General features: G+C 39.2%; 1 protein-coding gene across 4 annotated transcripts in view; it reads left to right on the top strand.

Annotated features, from left to right (window-relative positions):
- The window catches only part of LOC103316546, a 463261-nt gene that overhangs the window by 444126 nt on the left and 775 nt on the right, over window positions 1-18360 (top strand). For 3 of the 4 annotated variants that reach the window (XM_031929968.2, XM_031929964.2, XM_031929966.2), the window contains one exon: window positions 5310-6439. The exons of the other annotated variant lie outside the window; for it this stretch is intronic. In XM_031929968.2, coding sequence (XP_031785828.1) covers window positions 5310-5471 — 162 coding nt within the window. In that variant the 3' untranslated portion in view covers window positions 5472-6439. Of the gene's footprint in view, window positions 1-5309; window positions 6440-18360 lie in introns of those variants that run through there. 4 annotated transcript variants of the gene reach the window in all.

Genomic DNA, 18360 nt, shown 5'->3' with positions numbered 1-18360 from the left:
ATTACCTTTATTTTGATGGTTTTAGACTTTCTATATACTTCTATAATACCTACGTATAGTAGGAAGTCCACAATTCACTGATCGTGAGATTCCAAAGGAACGAATAGCCCAAATTAGCTCAAACTCCAGGATATTGTTTAAAAGTACATTTTTTTTTTTGGTAGGAGCCTGTGAATCCTTGTAACGGAATGACTGGTGTTCCCTCGCGATAACTCCAAGTGTAGGATTCGGTGGCGGCGGCCACCCCTACCCACTAAACACATATCTCCCTGTACGCCCGACACCAGTCCGGTACGGTTTATCACATTACTTCGAACTGGGCCGCTGTCCTTTGCGCTTACTTTGCGCATTAATTCCTTACTTCCAGTCATTCATAACTACGCTTATATTCTTCCACTCTCGCTCTCGCTTAATTATCCAAACATCCATCATCTTTCTTACCTCGCAAGATACTACCAACGTATGACGCAATGCTTCTCCACGCGTCTTCGCTGGTTATCATCAGTTTCGTTACGTTGTCTGGCGTGATCGTCGTGCCTAGTAATGTCTCAAGTCTCTGTCGCTGCTCGATCCAACGGCTGCACCCGAAAAATGTGTGCCCTGCGTCGTCCCAAGCCTGTCCGCAGTACGTACATTCCAGTGTGGTCACTCTGTTCATTCTGTATAGGTACTTTCGAAAGTACCCGTCTCCCGACAGTAGTTGGGTGAGGTAGAAGTCTACCTCGCCGTGGTTCCTGTCTTTCCAAGGTCCGACCTCCGGTATCAATCTGTGCGTCCACCGACCTTGTCCGTTTGTCGTCCATCTCGTCTGCCATTCTTCCATCGTCCTCGTCCGTTCTTCTGTCGCAGCGTCTGCCCTCCCAGCGTTCGAACTCCGTACGTATAAGCGTTTCCGCTCACGTGCAATGAGATCTATCGGGATTACGCCTGCTATCACGAAGATCGCGTTTTCAGATACGGTCCGGTACGCGCACGTGATTCTTAGTGCCCCGGTTCGTTGAACGCTCGTCATAGCCTTTGCCCGTTTCTTTACCTGCAACGTATCCCCCCATATCTCTGCTCCGTAGAGCATGATCGAGTGGGTTAGAGAACGTCGTAATTACAACGAAGATGATCTTCGTGTAATGGTCGTTTAGGGGGTTCATTTGAATCCCCACGTTAGTACCCGTGAAATTCAAAGGCAAAGTGGTATACTTATGGCTACTGCTTGGAGAATACTGAGAAGTCAACGTTATCATCCATATCATATTTGACTCAGGATCTCACACCTGCTGATATGAGGTTAAGGCTACAGTTTTGCCAATGGGCACGACAAATGATTGCTAATGATCGTCACTTTTTTCAATACGTAATGTTTTCTGATGAAGCAAAATTCAAAAGCAATGGAGAGCTTAACCGACACAACTGTCATTATTGGTCGAATGTTAATCCGCATTGGTACAGGCAGATAGATAACCAAAATCGTTGGAGTCTTGATGTTTGGTGTGGAATTGTTAACGGATACCTTGTAGGCCCATACTTTTTCGATGAAAATGTAAATGGCCATAATTTTTTACAGTTCCTGAGAGAACGTCTTCCAGTACTTCTTGAAGAAGTAGATTTATACACAAGAGCAAGAATGTGGATTCAATTAGATGGAGCTCCTGCGCACTATGCTCGAATAGTTAGACAATATCTTAATCAAAATTACCGTGACAGGTGGATTGGACGCACTGGACGTGGAGATTTGGGTGTTCGATGGCCACCGAGATCACCGGATATGACATCACCCGATTTCTATTTGTGGGGGTATTTGAAAGATGTTGTTTATGAACATGAAACTACAACAAGGGAAGATATGATCCACAGAATTCAAACCGCTTGTGAAAACATCCCAAGAGCTGTATTACTCAGAACAGTAGAACATTTTCAGCAGCGAATTGAATTGTGTATTCAATTGTGGTGTCTTTGAGCACCTGCGTTGAATTTTGAGCAAAAGTGAGAGGCAATGGGACTCACTCTAATCAAGCACCCCGAAAAGTGAGAGGCAAGCGGACTCACTCTAATCAAGCACCCCGAAAAGTGAGAGGCAAGCGGACTCACTCTAATCAAGCACCCCGAAAAGTGAGAGGCAAGGGGACTCACTATAATCAAGCAAAAATTGAAAGGAAAACAATCTTAGGCTGATACTTCTTATTTGACCTTGAATTGACCTTCTCAAGGTCACTAAGGCAAACTTGAAATGTCATTTCCGACGTAATTTTTTCCGCTGCTCCATATTCCGAGGTCAAAAATAGGGGTTCCCGTTAAAAAAATACAATGACCTTCAAATGACCTTGAAAATCGAGTTCAAGGTCAAAGGTGTTGGTGTCATTAGATGGCCCCTTTTGCTCCCTTCAACTTTTGTCAAGGTCATCTTTCGACATCAGTAAAATAAAACCAGACAAACAGCTGTTTAGCAGATTTTTTGTTATTTGACCTTGAATTGGCCTTCTCAAGGTCACCAAAGCAAACTTAAAGTATCCTTTCCGACGTAATTTTTTCCGCTCTATCCGGTTCCAAGGTCTAAAATAGAGGTTCCTATCTAAAAAAATCACAATTACCCTCAAATGACCTTGAAAATCGAGTTCATGGTCATAGGTTTTTGTGTCATTCGATGGCCCCCTATACCCCCTTCAACTTTTGTTAAGGTGATTTTTCGTTAAAATTAGTTTTTCCATGGCTTTTTGTCGTGGTCGGATTAAAATGAAACACCCTGATGCACTCTCACTCTCTTGCACGCTATTGGTTGTCGCTCGATTTAGTCAGTCTCACACATGAGAGCTGACACGTTCGCAACTATGGCCAGAAGCTATATGTGTTACGTCCTGAACTTATGAGAGTTGTCACCAAACAGTAACTCTACGGGTTGATTTGCTGTATAAGCACAGATGACGACAAAGTTTTAAAACGCAGAGTCTTAGCGTCATCGGTGCCTGACTATCTTCGCGATCTAAGAAAGAACAGCCTCCAGTAGCCACCAGAAAGTCTTTTAAACCGCCATTGATCTTCATGCATTTTTTATTCTAAATCCAACACTGAGATTTATAATGCAAATTAATCTTCCATTAGTAGTCAGTTAAGAAGGACATCACTCCTATCGTTACGATTGTATGACGGACTAATATTATGTTAGGCTTTTGGAAGATGCAATCGACTTTTCGTGCAACGAATTGTGATAAGGAGAAAGAGAGAAAGAGAATATTTAGTGAGGCATGTGGCCTGTGTGTGTGTATTTCACTTATCTTGTGTTTTGTTCTGCTTCTGACCTGCTCTGGTATCAGCTCATCCTCTCAGTTGGGCGTCGGCTCAGCTTTCAGAGCGAATAGATCTCGAGTATGAATAAGCGCGTCAGGAATAAGGAGTTTAAGGATTTAAATGTGCACTCGCGGTTTAATTCTCAATCAAGTTTATTCAACACAACAGAATTTTGTTTAACGCTTGCTCGCAACTAACGCATGTATCGTAAAACTATTATAATTTTCCTTAGGAACGACAAACGACAGCATCAGTATTCTAAGTCCGATATGATCAAAAATATTATAAGTCTCGACAGAAGTTGCACGTAAAAAGTTAAAGTCCGACGCGACGTACCGGTCCGGATTTGGGAAGAGGTTCCGCGTTGCAATAATTTTTAAGAGATACTGTTCTTTCTGGTCTTGTGCCCTGGGCCTTTTATACCCTATAGCATCCTCGCCGTCATCCCCTCTGTATATATGTATTAGTTCGTGAGGAAAGGTAGTTCGGCCAATCAGAAGCTTAGATGCTGTATATTTTTTATATGGTGTTGTTTACTTGCTTCTCTCTTACTCCCCCTATGTTATGCAGATCATCTTCCAAACGGAAAAGCTCCAGGGGTCAAAACCCCCGGGGTGAGTTTCTGCCAGGACAGGTGGTGAACCCTGGTGGTGAAGTCGCTGGACCTCGGTAGGTCAGTGAATGTTAACGTGCATTTACCGGTCGCGTTGACCAAGCATATCTCAGTCCGTGCCTTGTACGGTTATGATCGAAAATGCCGAGTAGTCAGGTGGCCTAGGAGGCGGGAAGAAAGGAGTCTCAGGAAGAGTTGAAGGAAGTGGATCAAATGAAGTGAGGCTCCCAGAGTATCAAATCCCATTGGCCAATTGGCGAAAGGCTTTTCAGGAGCCGTTTAATCAGACACAGCACGAAAAATCACTAGGAGTATGTTATGCAGAGCAACTTCTTTCTTCTATTATTCTAGCCGCTGCCAATGTCTTCTAGGTGTCTCGTAGTCAAGTGCGGGCGCATCGTGTTGTTGTGCACGTGCCAGAGGTCTGTACCCCGTGTATACGGTGGCTTACGCGTCCACTATTCTACCTGCACTCTCCTCTTCCGCTGATAGTCGCCTTCCCCTCTAGTATCGGCTCAATTTTTCATGCATCTGACAAGTGTTAGTGCCTTCCCTCCTGTCTCTGCATGCGCTCTCCTCCTTCGCTGACTGTCGCCGTCTTCCGATTCTGTATGAGTAGGTATGTGTGTGTGATAGCTTTCGGATTTGATTTTTTTTTAATTTAACTTAAGTTTCCCCTCATCGTGTTTTACAATCTTTAATGATTTTATTTATTTCTATTCGGATTTTGTCACGTTTTTGTTTCTGTTTTTGATAACGTTGCGTTTCTCGTTTCTATCTCATTTAATTGATTATTAAATATGCTCAGATATTCCTAACATCGTATTTCTATCTCTAATTTCTTTATTGACTTTCTATTTAGAGTTTATTTATTTTAACTTTTGCTGAATTCTAATGGGAAGGATGTTGGTTGACTAATTTTATTATAATTGATCTTATTACATTTTTATTATAAAAATATTAAAATGCCAAAGAAGTGAGCATTTCACATCTGTCTGTCCGACGGACCGCGACTTACACGCTTGCGCAACGTCGCGTTTCAACGATGCGCGAATCTAACCGATTTTGCACCTCGTTACAAACATATTTTCTTTATGTAAAAAAAAATATAGAGAAATTTCAGAATCATGAAAATTTTTTTCATTTTAAAAAGCATGTATTATTTAGCAATTCAAAAAGTCTTCGTAAGAAGTTAGAAACATTAATAAATTTGGTATAACGTTGTAACGTATGCAAATAAAATTGTAGTTGTTCACCTATGAGTAAAATGAAACGGGCATGACAAGTTACGTAGTATCTTAAGAAATTTTTGTAATTGATCAATATATTACCTAAGTTATGAAACCCCTCTGAATTTCCATTTTTTAATATTTGATAAATTATTGCAAAAATAAACAATTCCATAAATTTTTATTTTCAGAAATATGCCAATTCCTTTGAGAAAGAAAAAATAGGTATGGTAGAGCTTCCGTATCTGAGCGAAGAACGTTTACAAGAAATGGGTGTGCCCCTAGGACCAAGACTGAGAATTCTTCAAGAAGCAAGGATATCTGTTTGCAAAAATACAGTTTATGTCATTTAATTTTTAAATTTACTTTATTCGAGAACTGCTGAAATTGTGTTTTTAATCCATATAAGTATAATAAAATATATTTGTGTTTCCACTATATTAAGCGTGATTATAAAAAGCATTAATATGCAATAATTGCGTAATGTCCCACGTTTATACTCTTAAATTATATATTTGTACATCCTGCGAACCGGCAACCGTGTGAGCACGTAGAGAGTGCATACGGATCGCAGGTGCATCCGATTGCGACATTGCACAACCGAGCGCCGAAAATCGGAGCGAGTGCTCTGACCTCTGAGTCAGCACTCTTCGTGCGCGTGAAAGACGACTGCAAGGCGTACATGTCGATCCTTTGTGGCGAATGCTGATTGGATACCGCGATCTTTCTTATCTCAATTTCATAACTGCGTGAATCGGTACCGAGGCTTTAAAGACTCCGGAGCCGATCCACGCAGCGCATTTTTGCGTAGTGACTTACTCACTGACGGCTACAACTGATTCTAAGATGAAGCGGCGGTGTTTGCTAGTGTTAGTGTTTGGAGCGTACTAAATCCGTCCAACACCTTGGGAGCGTGCTAAATCCGTCCCTTGGCATAGCATACACCGGAGAGTCCTTCGAATACAGATCTGTGCCACAGAGGGAAGTACAAGCTAAGGTCCATCGAGGGGAATCTCCGGTGTTAGCAAGAGCAGTTGACCAACCCTATTTTAAATTGCCACGTGAACGCGTGTAGATAATAAAGTCAGCATCTGCCACCAAGGGTGATTAGAACCATCTAGAGTGCGCAGGATTATAATAATAGTAAGTTGTTAAGATAAATCATATGTACTTTACAAATAAATAAAACTAAACTTACTAAATACTACTGTAAAACGACAACATCCTAAGCTACATATAGCTAAACTCCGTCAACTCTGTAAACTTAACGTCTGTGAAGTGCTCTGAGCCAATGAAAATATATCAATTGATATAAATAAAACTCTTCTGTACTAAATTGATAATAATATCTAAACCCCAATCTAAACAAATAAATTCGAATCAGCTTCGCACCCACGACGTGCAGGTAAGAGTACTTTACTTGTGGACTAACCATCAGCATCCACACGCAAGACGAGTTAAGCGGACATAACGCGGAGTCCGCAGGACACCGAAGTATCAGAAGCGACTTGTCTGCAACGACCATAAGTACAGCGGACACTCACACGTCCGCCAAACGCAGTCGAGGACAGAATACCGTCCGCACGCAAAATACGCGTCCGCCAAACGCAGTCGAGGACAGAATACCGTCCGCACGCAAAATACGCGTCCGCGCAGACTCCCCATGTACACAATATAAACATAATTGCAAACACTGAAAATCTCACATACACGGCATAATACACCATTAGCACAACTCAAAAATTACACGCACTTTGAAAAACATTCAAAATATTGGACCATATTTGAGATATAAACGCAATACACTATTTTCGATCACACAAAGACTCAAATTTTTAAAGGAAAAAGAGAAATTTTAAAATCACTTGAAATCCGATTAAAAAGTTTATCACATGTTTTTTTTTTTTAATATTTAGCATTGGAATAGAAGCACTCGTGGTCAAACACAAAGAGTTCACACGTAAAATCAACAATTAAAAGCACTTTGCACAAATCTCGAGAAGTATACATTTTTTTTTTAATTAAAAGCAAAATCATTACAAAACTTTATTTCTTACAATGGGAAAGAGCAAGTGAAACGTAGAATTGCATTTCTCGCTAGTCCACATATATAATACAAAGTATCTTCTCACTTTATACACAAAATTTTATCGTGCACTGACACTCTCAATACCTTAGCACTATATAAACACCGCTGAAGCACTAGACAGGAGCACAAGATACACAGAACACTTTATTTTACCCTTGCCTTAAAACTCGTGAATCCAGTTGATTTTTCGCCAAAAGCCCCAAATTTTGTTGTATAGTACTGGTGGACGAGGTTGAACAGCTTGAATTTCGACTTCTTGCTCTAATACAGCATCTATTGGACCAATGTAACGTTCTTGAAAGATGTTTCTGAGTCTGAAAAGTATAAATTAAGTTAATAAGAGAATTAGTCGCATTTTTGAACGAGTATTTTTATTTTTCAAGATAACTTTAGAACAAGGCTAAGAACAAATATTTTAAGGTTAAAGCTAAAGAGGCTAAGGTTTTTATTCTAAACAAGAAAATTCAGTAAAATTAGAATCAGTAACTTATTTTCAAAGCATAGTTTAGAAATTAAGACCGTGTGATAGCATAAATATTTAAGGTTCAGACAAATTTTGACAATCAATGTAACGATTAGCTTAAATTTGACAAAATATTGGTGTAAGTTCGAATAAAGAGACTCCTGATTAGATTAAATGTGCAAAAACATTACCCAGATGTTATATACCGTCATCCTTGTATGAATATACAAGCCAGTTTTGGTAGTATGCGCCTTTCCCCTCACATTGAATGAGTACGCCCCTGCAAAAAACAAAAAGAGAAAGATTCATTAGACACAAAACAACGAGTCCTTGAAGCTCAATATTAATTTAAGTTTAATTATCATCAGAAAAGAACACTCATCTGAATAAGCGGCGACAGGTGTGCACTGCTTGGGGTAGAGAGTCCTGGGCTCACACTCATATTTCCTGTTTTCACTAATAAACACTGTCCAAAAATCACCGACACAGGTAGAGAACACACTCGCGGACCAACAGATTACACGTGCGCACCATTTTTACCGCAATTTAATAGCAATAATCGAAAAACAAAGTACGCGAGGCGACGCGATTGAGGTTAGCCATTGCAGCATAGCAGCCGACGGCACGTGTTTGTTCAGAGCGAACGCGAGCGCGCTTGCATGCGTGCGAGCATGGTCACTAGGCGTGGCTAGGGACTTTACAGCGGTGCGAGACTAGACGCGCGCAACTGACGCGGTCGAGTCAAGATAGAGTCCAGAAGCAGAGAGAGCGCGCGGCAGCCATTTTAAGCGGGCGCGGAATTCAAATAGTGAACACGAAGATTTAACATTTTTAGGGTTTTACGACAATAATAATTATTATTACTAATTAGCATAAATTTAAAAATACGTTAATTTAACCTTCTTTTTGCATAATAGATAAATAAAATCTTTTTGGTTACTTTGATTATTCCATTTTACGTGAACTATTATTTTTACCCCTTTTACGAACATTACGTACCTATTTTCCATTACTTTATAAACCCCCTTTTGCAGAACACGGGACTTTAGTAATTTTTTTGTTGTTTTGGGGTCATACATTTTGTATGTTTCCAAAGTACAAACTTCTTAAAATTTTCTTTTTGAATTTATGAGTGAAACTTCTTGAAATAAAGTGATATTAGCGACAAGTGAGAGTGGTGACACAAGTTACGCAAAATTCTACAATTAATTAAAAATAAATTGGGTAAGAAGAAGAAAGTCAAAGTAGCTGAAAGCTTATTAAAGAACTCCAAGTATCATAAGAGTGCAAGAGAATCCATTGACGACACGAGTGACTATCTAAATTATCTAGAAGGTACACAGCACTTATTCGAAATGACAGGAAACGCCTCAAACAACGACAATTCAACCAATGCAGAACCACAAGATGCCAGTATGCTTCTAATGGGCACCATGGCAAACAGTTTTGCACTCATGAACTGCATAAGCGGCATTCCGAGTTTTGATGGTAAAAAGAATCTTCGAGACTACATACAAGATCTGAGGAACGCCAGTGAATTAGTTAGTGATCCAATCAAGCCTCAATTTTTACAACATGCTCTACATAAAATAACGGGATCAGCGAAGAAAAGCCTAAACAATAAAAAGTGTAGAAGATTTGATACAACATCTAAAACAGAGATTTGGACCCGGAAGAAATTTCAGTTATTACAACAATAAAATAAAAAACGTGAGAATGAGGGAACAAGAGACAGTAGGCGACTTTTATGACGAAATTAACGTACTTCTAAGCAGCGCCAAGAATGCGTTAAAAGAAGAAAAAGGAGAAGAGTTCAAAAATGAAATGATGGCACCATTGGAAACTTTAGCAGTGGATATATTTATTAAAGGTTTACCTGCAAATATGGCTGAACCAGTGGACTACAGTAAACCCAATGATTTACGAGAAGCTTATGAAGAAGCAGTGAGGTTAGAAACTAGAATGGAAGCAAAAATAATTCCAGATTCGAGACCATACAGAGGAAGAAACAGATACTATAATAATCAAGATAACTACAATGGGCCACAAAATGGTGACAATTATCGTCATTATGGAGGATACCGGCATGAGAATCGCTATCAAAATAATCAGCAAAATAATTCAGATTACGTAGGGTACGTGAATGATAGAACATACGACGGACCGCAACAAAATGAACCTCAAAATCATTTCCCGCAGAATAATTATCAAAACAATTGTCGAGATAATAGCTATAGAGAAAAAGGGTATCAGAACAATTACAGCAATCAAGGTGGACGAGGTGGTTACAACCGTAGCTATAACAACGGGCAGCAACAACGCAATAATTGGCAGGCTTGGAATAGCAACGGGAAGAGGGGGAATCAACAAATATTTGATCATGAAACTGGGAGATACTACGATGCACCGCAATATCCGGATAGAAGAAATGACACTAATTGGCGCAATAATCATTAACAACATAATGATCAAGCCCAGAGAGGTAATTTAAACTACCAAGAGGCTCGCCACGACCCCAGGATGGCGAGCCAAAGCCAAGGTTACCCGAGACAGAACCAAATGCACTTAATGCAAAACCAAAGCACCAATCAAGTCCAAAATCAACAGATGCCCAGAAATACGGACCAGCAGCATTATCAGCAACAGTTACAGGCGTACAACCAGAACAAAAACACGAACCCAGCGGGTCCGAGCAACAATCAGCCGAAGGCACCAGTGATAGCAATTTTTACAAGACCAGAGAACTATCAAGAATGTGGTTCACAAACTGTAAAGGATCTCAAAATGTTGATTGGGAGGACGACAAGGCCACAGCAGTAAGGATAAAAATACCAGTTGGAGCCACTAAACCATGGGTGGAAGTCATGATTGACAATGGAGTCACAGTAAACTTAATTAAAGCAAGTGTATTGGATGATGACATGCCCATCGGTACTGCTGCATTTGATGGGATGTTAGGACGAAACTATCTAAAGAAAGAAGGAGCTGTAATATCTTATTACAAGAATGCGCTAATGATAAGCGGAGATGTAATGCACCCCATATCATTTATTGGACATGAAGAGGAACATAACCCGAGAAATATTAAAAGAGGATATAAGTGTAAACAAACAAATGAAGTGCCAAAAGTAGAATCTCCTCAAAGTAAAAAAGTGAACCTATGAACCAAAATGATGAAAATATAGCTGATCAAATTGGAGGTACCGTAAATCACATAATCAAAGCCAAAACCCGACAAGTGATCCAAATCAATCTGATAAAAACCGAACTAAAAGAAGTATACATACCGAGAATAGATGTGGGAAACAAACATCTATTTCTAGGAGAAGGTGTAGTAACCAATATAAATAATACTTGCAAAATGATGGCCATCAATACGAATGAGGAACATGTCATCATAGAAGTGGATCCAAAAGAACTTCTACCATTTGACACAGGACCAGATTTCCTGCAAGAAACTGACAGTGAGTTTAATGGCGACATGATTGTGGACCAAATAAAGAGACTAGAAAGAGTAAAAGAAGCAATCAGGAGAGATCATTTAAATCGAGAAGAATTGGACATAGTCGATTGGATTATCGAAGACTACTTGGACCGATTTCTGCTCACAGGAGACAAACTTCCACGCACAGATATGATTGAACATCATATACATCTAGAAAACGGTGTACCCATCAATACCAAGCAATATAGACATCCTCCGCAACATAAGCAAGTTCTAAGAGACAGCGTGGAAAAGAAATTGAGAGACAGAATAATAAGAGAGTCTAATTCTCCGTGAACTCACCTATTTGGATAGTACCCAAGAAGCCTGACAGTCATGGCAATCCACGATGGAGAATGGTTATTGATTTTAGAGAATTAAATAAGAAAACAATTAGAGATGCATATCCATTACCAAATATTGCAGATATCATGGACCAATTAGGAGGTGCAACATACTTTTCTATCTTCGACCTGGCAAGTGGTTTTCAACAAATACCAGTGGTACCCGAAGACTGCTATAAAACTGCCTTCACTACAATCAACGGACATTATGAGTACACCAGAATGCCAGAAGGATTGAAAAATGCCACAGCGACTTTCCAAAGACTGAGGGAGGCGAAATTAGTTCTACAACCAGACAAAATTGAATTTTTCAAAAAAGAAGTGGGTTTTCTAAGGCACATAATCAGTGCAAGAGGCGTGGAATCAAATCCAGAGAAAGTTGCAGCAATAGCTAAATTAGCCACACCCAAAAACGCAAAGAATATAAGAGAAGTACTTGGAATGTTGGGCTATTATCGAAAGTACATGAAAGATTTTGCTAAAATTGCAAAACCATTAAATGACTTATTGAAAAAGAATGTGAAATTTGAGTGGACTGACAAGTGCGAAGAAAGTTTTGAAAAATTAAAGCAGTGCCTCATGGAAGAACCCATATTACAATTTCCTGACTACAATAAAGAATTCACTCTGACCACTGATGCATCAGACTACGCAATCGGAGCAGTCTTGAGCCAAGAAAAGGACGGATTTGATCACCCAGTCTAATATTTATCGAGGGCCCTAAACAAAGCTGAAAGGAATTATTCCACAACGGAAAAAGAATGCCTAGCGGTACTATATGCTCTACATCAGTTTAGACCAAACTTATTGTGCCGCAAATTTACACTGGTGTCCGACCATGAACCTTTAAATTGGATGCATAGCAGAAAAGACCCTGGACAAATGCTAATGAGGTGGATGTTCAGGTTCACAGGTTATGAATACACATTTAAATACAAACCTGGAAAATTAAATAAGAATGCTGATGCTTTGTCAAGAAATCTTCCAGAAATGACTGAAAAGGAAATTAACGAAAATTTGCCGAGAATCGAAGTAATGGCAATTGATGAGAAAACAAAAGAAGATCAAAATAAAACTAAAGACAAGGGACCCATGCAGAACACCGGCTTTCGCAGCAGAGCTCAATCAGCATCCGAAAAGACCACTGCATCCCGACCCAGAGGCAGACCCTTAGTGGCTAAAACAAATAAAGAACCACCAAAAGTAAATCATAGCGTGATAGCACAGAGAACGAGAGCGAAACGCACACAGATACCAAGTCCAGTAGGGCAGTACATTCAACAAAGAAAAGCAACCAAAACATTCAAAACCATCGATCCAAAGAAATCCGTACAAGCGAAAGCGTCAACCAGGGTTGAAGAATCGACAACAGAAATGACCTCTGTCAAAGCCAGAGAGTTGCCAGAAAGTTCGTCCAATATAGATTCAGACACTTCTATGACAGTAAACCCGTCTAGAAGATCATGGCTATCGTCCACAGCCAACGAAGATAGCGACTTAGATAAACCACCATTGCCAGACCCTAGATACAGTGGGTTACGAGTGGAAGACTCAGAAACAACAGAGGACGAAAAGCAGGAAATACCAGAAAATGAGGTATTCTCTTCAGAGGACAATCAAGACAAAACTATAAGTAATATTGCCATCGAGTTAAGTGCAGTAGAAGGATCTCAAAGTGAAGAAAACACTGATGAAGACTCAATAGAAAACCTGTCCATAAAAACAACTCTGACAAAACAGGAAGTGGAAGAGGCTAGTAGAAAATTTGAAGAGAGTATGAGAAGATATGAAATGGATAAAGGAACGGATATCAGCGAATCAGGGACTGAAATAGAGATACAACTAGAACTACCTTCGCATTTCTCAGATGATGACAATATGCCAGAAGACGTGCGTAAAACCATCTACATGTCCGACCCAAGGTTCGAAATGGAAAGTGTCGTAGACGATGTATGGAGAAAAGGTGTCCAGAAACTAATAAAACGAGCACGAGAGAAACTACAAGAAGCATCAGGTCAAGAAAATACAGGAGATGAATCAGACGTCGACAGTGTAACAGATATTATATACCTCCACCAGTAAGAAAAACCTTATCTGTGACACCTACGATCAAAAGTGACAGCCCTACAGCCAACAGTACACCCAGAAACAAACTCAAAAGCAAAAGAAAACTAGGAGTACTGAGCGAGATAGAGGCCGAAGAAAGGTCAATAATAGACATAAGATTTTCGAAGCCACCGGAACCAATCATGCCATTTCTTATACCTACACCACCAGACTTGGAACCGCTAAATAAAAATTGTGATTCCCACCAAGTCGATGAAGAATCTGACAGTGCTTTAACCCATATGACGGCAAGAATGATACGCGCTCCTCACAACATAATCACTGTGAGAGAATGTCTCATACACAAGAGGGACAATCTTGTGTATTTCTTATCAGCCGATTGTAACAACACATGGTCCGTCACCAGACTGCTAGAAGAAATAGGAGCCATTGATTTAGCAAAAATAAAAAACAAGAAACCAAAGTCAGGACAAGTGATAATTACTCCTTTTAAGAAACATCACATATTTACGGTGATAGTGAAAGACAAATACTTCAACACCATCAAAATACCGAATCTACGTGAAGCACTCATAAACCTAAAACAAATACTCGTAGAGAAAAGTATCAAAAGCTTTCGAGTGGCCAGAAAAGGAGATATCTTGGACCAACTAGGATCTCCAACCATCATAGAAATGCTCTGTGAACACTTTCACAGAAGTGGGATAAGAGTAACCATGTGTTATGGCAAGGCAGAAGTACCACCTGAAAAGCACAGAAAAGAGATAATCAGCCATCTCCATGATAGTCTAGCGGGAGGACATAAAGGAATTAACCAAACTTATCAAAAGATAAGAGAACGGTACTATTGGCCCGGAATGAGGAACGACGTTCAGGACTACATCAGGCGATGTGAATTGTCAAGAACAGAAAATAGAACGATTTAAGACAAGAGAACCAATGATCATCACGGACACACCAATAGAAGCTTTCGACAAGGTCTCAATTGATACCGTAAGAAAACTTAAAATGACACCAAGAGGAAATTGGCATTTGTTAACGATGCAGTGCAATCTAACAGAGTACCTTATAGCAATACCTATCAAAAATCTGCACGCAACAACGATTGCAGATGCATTGGCGAAATATCTCATTTGTCAATTCGGAGCCCCGAGAGCAATACTCTCAGACAGAGGAAACAGTTTCTTGTCAAATATAGTTGAATCTCTACTAAAGTTATTTAAAATAAACCACTTAACAACCTCGGGATATAGACCTCAAACAAATGGATCACTAGAAAGAAGTCACGCTCTGCTCATAGAATTCATCAGAATATATACTGAGAAATATGATGATTGGGATCACCTAACACCATTTGCAACCTTCACATATAATACTAGCATACACGCGGCAACCAATTTTACCCCTTTCGAACTGGTTTATGGGAGGGTAGCGCGTTTTCCCTTAAGGATACCATCTGATGAAAAATTAAGAACCTATAATGTTTACATGCAAGATCTAGTACTAAGATTGGAGGAGATGAAATTTTTAGCAGGCGAAACCCAAATAGCTAACAAAGTGAAAATAAAAGCGAGATATGACAAAAAGGTTAGAGCGTTTAAGGGCAAAGTGGGCGGATATGCTAGGTTAATTAACGAACCCCGAGTCAGTAAATTTGATGCATACAGAAACAAACCCTTGAAAATCATTGAATTCGTTGGCAGGAAAAACGTAATTTTAGAATATCCTAATGGCAAAAGAATTCGAAAACACATTGATAAATTAAAACATGTAGAGGACGACTCTGATACCAATTCTGATTAATAAATCGCGATAAGTGTAAATAAATTGTAAATAATATATATATATATATATATATACATATAACTACATTTTATGAACCCCCACTAACTCACATCTAAATTTGCAGGATGAATAAATTAAATAAAATTTTGATTATAATTTTTAATATAATAATAATGACCCAAAGTCAACCCCATATCAAATAGACCCATTGGACCCGAATCCTGGCATCTACTTCGAGAGAGTGGACGTCATGAGGACAAAAAGAGCTGACTGGAAAATTCAAATCTACATCGACGTAGATGAATTCATGCAGATACACGCGCCATTGGACTCATACAAGGCCGTCTACAACAGCTGTCTGACGCGAATCGAGGAAACTAAATGCAAACATGCATTAGGACTGGATTTTATAAAATTAAAGGACCAAACTTTGAAAGAAGTCCAAAAGCAAATAAATGAAACCATCAAAACAATGACACACCAATCGTATCCAGCAGTAAGAAACCCCAGAAGCATTCGAGTGAAAAGATAGCACCCCTAGAAATAATAAGAATAGCACCCCTAGGAATAATAGGCTCAATAAGCAAAAGTTTATTCGGTCTAGTCACCTCTGATGACGTGGACAACATCAACAAGAACATAGACACGTTATTTCAAGACCAAACGAAAATCGTGCAGATAATGGATCAAAATGCGCACATAGTCTAAGCGCAATTTGAAGAACTATATAATAACCAAAAACCACCAGAAAGTTCTCCAAGGATTCGAAGCAAGCTTAAACAAAACAGTAAACAAAATGTTAAAAGAAGAGGATGGACTAAAACATCTAATAGAAATAACCGTGTACGTGAGGCGCCTAGAATCAACACTGGACCACTCAATAAAAAGCAACGAGAAGGTCTTAAAAGTACTCAGATCCCTGAAAGAACGAAAGATCCATCCGGAACTTATAACAACAAGCATGCTACATCAAATTATGACGGACGTAAAAAGAACCAGCGAAAATCTGGACTTTGCCATACCCACAGAACACTTGAGAATAGAAGAAATAATTAAAATATCGAAAATTGAGGCGATTCATCAAAACGGAAGAACCATTGCCGTGATACATGTGCCACTTGTGGACAGAGATCCATATCAGATTTACAAACTACATTCGGTGGCAGTGCCACAAAACAAGCAAAATCAAACAACGGAGATAGTGTTCGTGGAACCATGGCAAAAATATCTGGCAGTAAATTCTAATCAAGAAAAATACATTAAATTCAATGCAGAACCCACAATCACCACGTACCAATCACAATGTACCAAAACGCATTATGCCCTCATATGCCCAATACTTGGTCCACTTGAGAGCACACCGACATCAAAGGACTGTGAAGTAACAATGCTATTGAATCCCAACACGGCAGCACTAAAAACTTGTGACATAAGATATGGAACCAGTGCAAAAACCCAATGGAAATATTTAGAAAATGACCAATCATGGCTATACTCAGTTGTTAAACCAGAACAAATGCGAATTTCATGCACGAACGAAGGAGACACAAAAACAAAACTGGAGAAAGCCGGAATAATACGACTCTCACCAACGTGCGTTGGCAGGACCACAGACAGCATGATATTTGGATAAGAAACCAAATCCAGTCGAACCACATATTTGTATAAGCCCGAAATTGATCTAAAAATACATGACATGTATCCCATTCTCAATGAAAAGGACCAGAATCTTGATAACAATGCACACCAAAGCATTGACATAATTGGACCTAAATCTGATTTTAATCAAGCCAAACCCTTAAAACAAATGATAGAAAAATTAAGTGACTTGAAAGAATACAAAAGGCGAGAATATAAAACAAATACACTCTTATATAGTAGTCTAACTTTCCAACTGGTAATGATAGCAAGCATCATAGTATTAATAATGGGAATGAAGTGCGGAATGATGATACCGTGCCCAAAATTAAATAAACAAACATATAAAATACCCCAAACTAAAGAACCCAATCGCGATAACCCCATAATTGAAACAAATCTAACAGAGACCCCTAGTACTTCTAAATCAAAATGCAATAAATTAAGTGAATCCAAATCATTCATAATAGAAACACAATTTAAAAATGAAGCAGAATGCGATTATTAACATACCCCTGTATACGAACCAAGCTTTAGCAGTACATACCCTAACACCAAAAAATCTATATTTACAGAAAGTAACAAGATGACCACGGCAGCTACAAGCGTATGAATATTCTGCGACATACAAGTACCAGTTTGGACCGTTGTGCGAGAATTTGAACAAGTTAGGAAACCACGGTGCATTTTTACCGAAAAACACCGAACAGACCCCGGAAGCAAAAAAATCAATATAACTTATGATACAATAATGGAGACCATGCGAGCCAGAGATTTGAAAACCATACTCATAAGAGAAAATAAGTTCAGAAGACCAGTTAGAGCAGTACCAGTACCGATAAGAAGGACCCTACCCAATGAGAACATCCCTATACCAGAAAAAAGAAACCCTTCAGTCCAAAGCGAAGTACGAGTAGTAACCAACACGCAGCAATCAAGAGAAATGACTAAAAATAGGCTATTTTGCATTTTACCCTGGCAAGGCGTCGACAAAGAAAAAGATGAGGCTTTTTTCCAGCACTTTGCGAAGTTTGGAAAAATAGTATATTATGAGACCATACGAGACAAAAAGGGACGTTTATCATACGGATACGTTCAATATTTTGAAGAATCTGACGCAGAAACAGCAAGGAAAAATAGTGACCCAATATACAAGGCAACCTTTGCTGAACCTAGAAAGAGAAAAAAAAACAGAGCGAAAATGGAACAAATGCAAAATTCCACCCGTATTGTAAGAAAGATATCGACATAAGTCTGTATGAATTGCATGACTAAATTTGCAAGAAACAATCAACATGTTCCCATTCTAACTAAAATCAGAAAGGAGGTTAAGCCGGAAATAATTCAACAAAAAGTACCAACGATAAGCAAC

This window comes from Nasonia vitripennis (genome assembly GCF_009193385.2).
Source record: "Nasonia vitripennis strain AsymCx chromosome 4 unlocalized genomic scaffold, Nvit_psr_1.1 chr4_random0007, whole genome shotgun sequence".
Lineage (NCBI taxonomy): Eukaryota > Metazoa > Arthropoda > Insecta > Hymenoptera > Pteromalidae > Nasonia > Nasonia vitripennis.
Note: the sequence above shows the minus strand (reverse complement) of the source record. Positions and strands in the feature narration are given on the sequence as shown.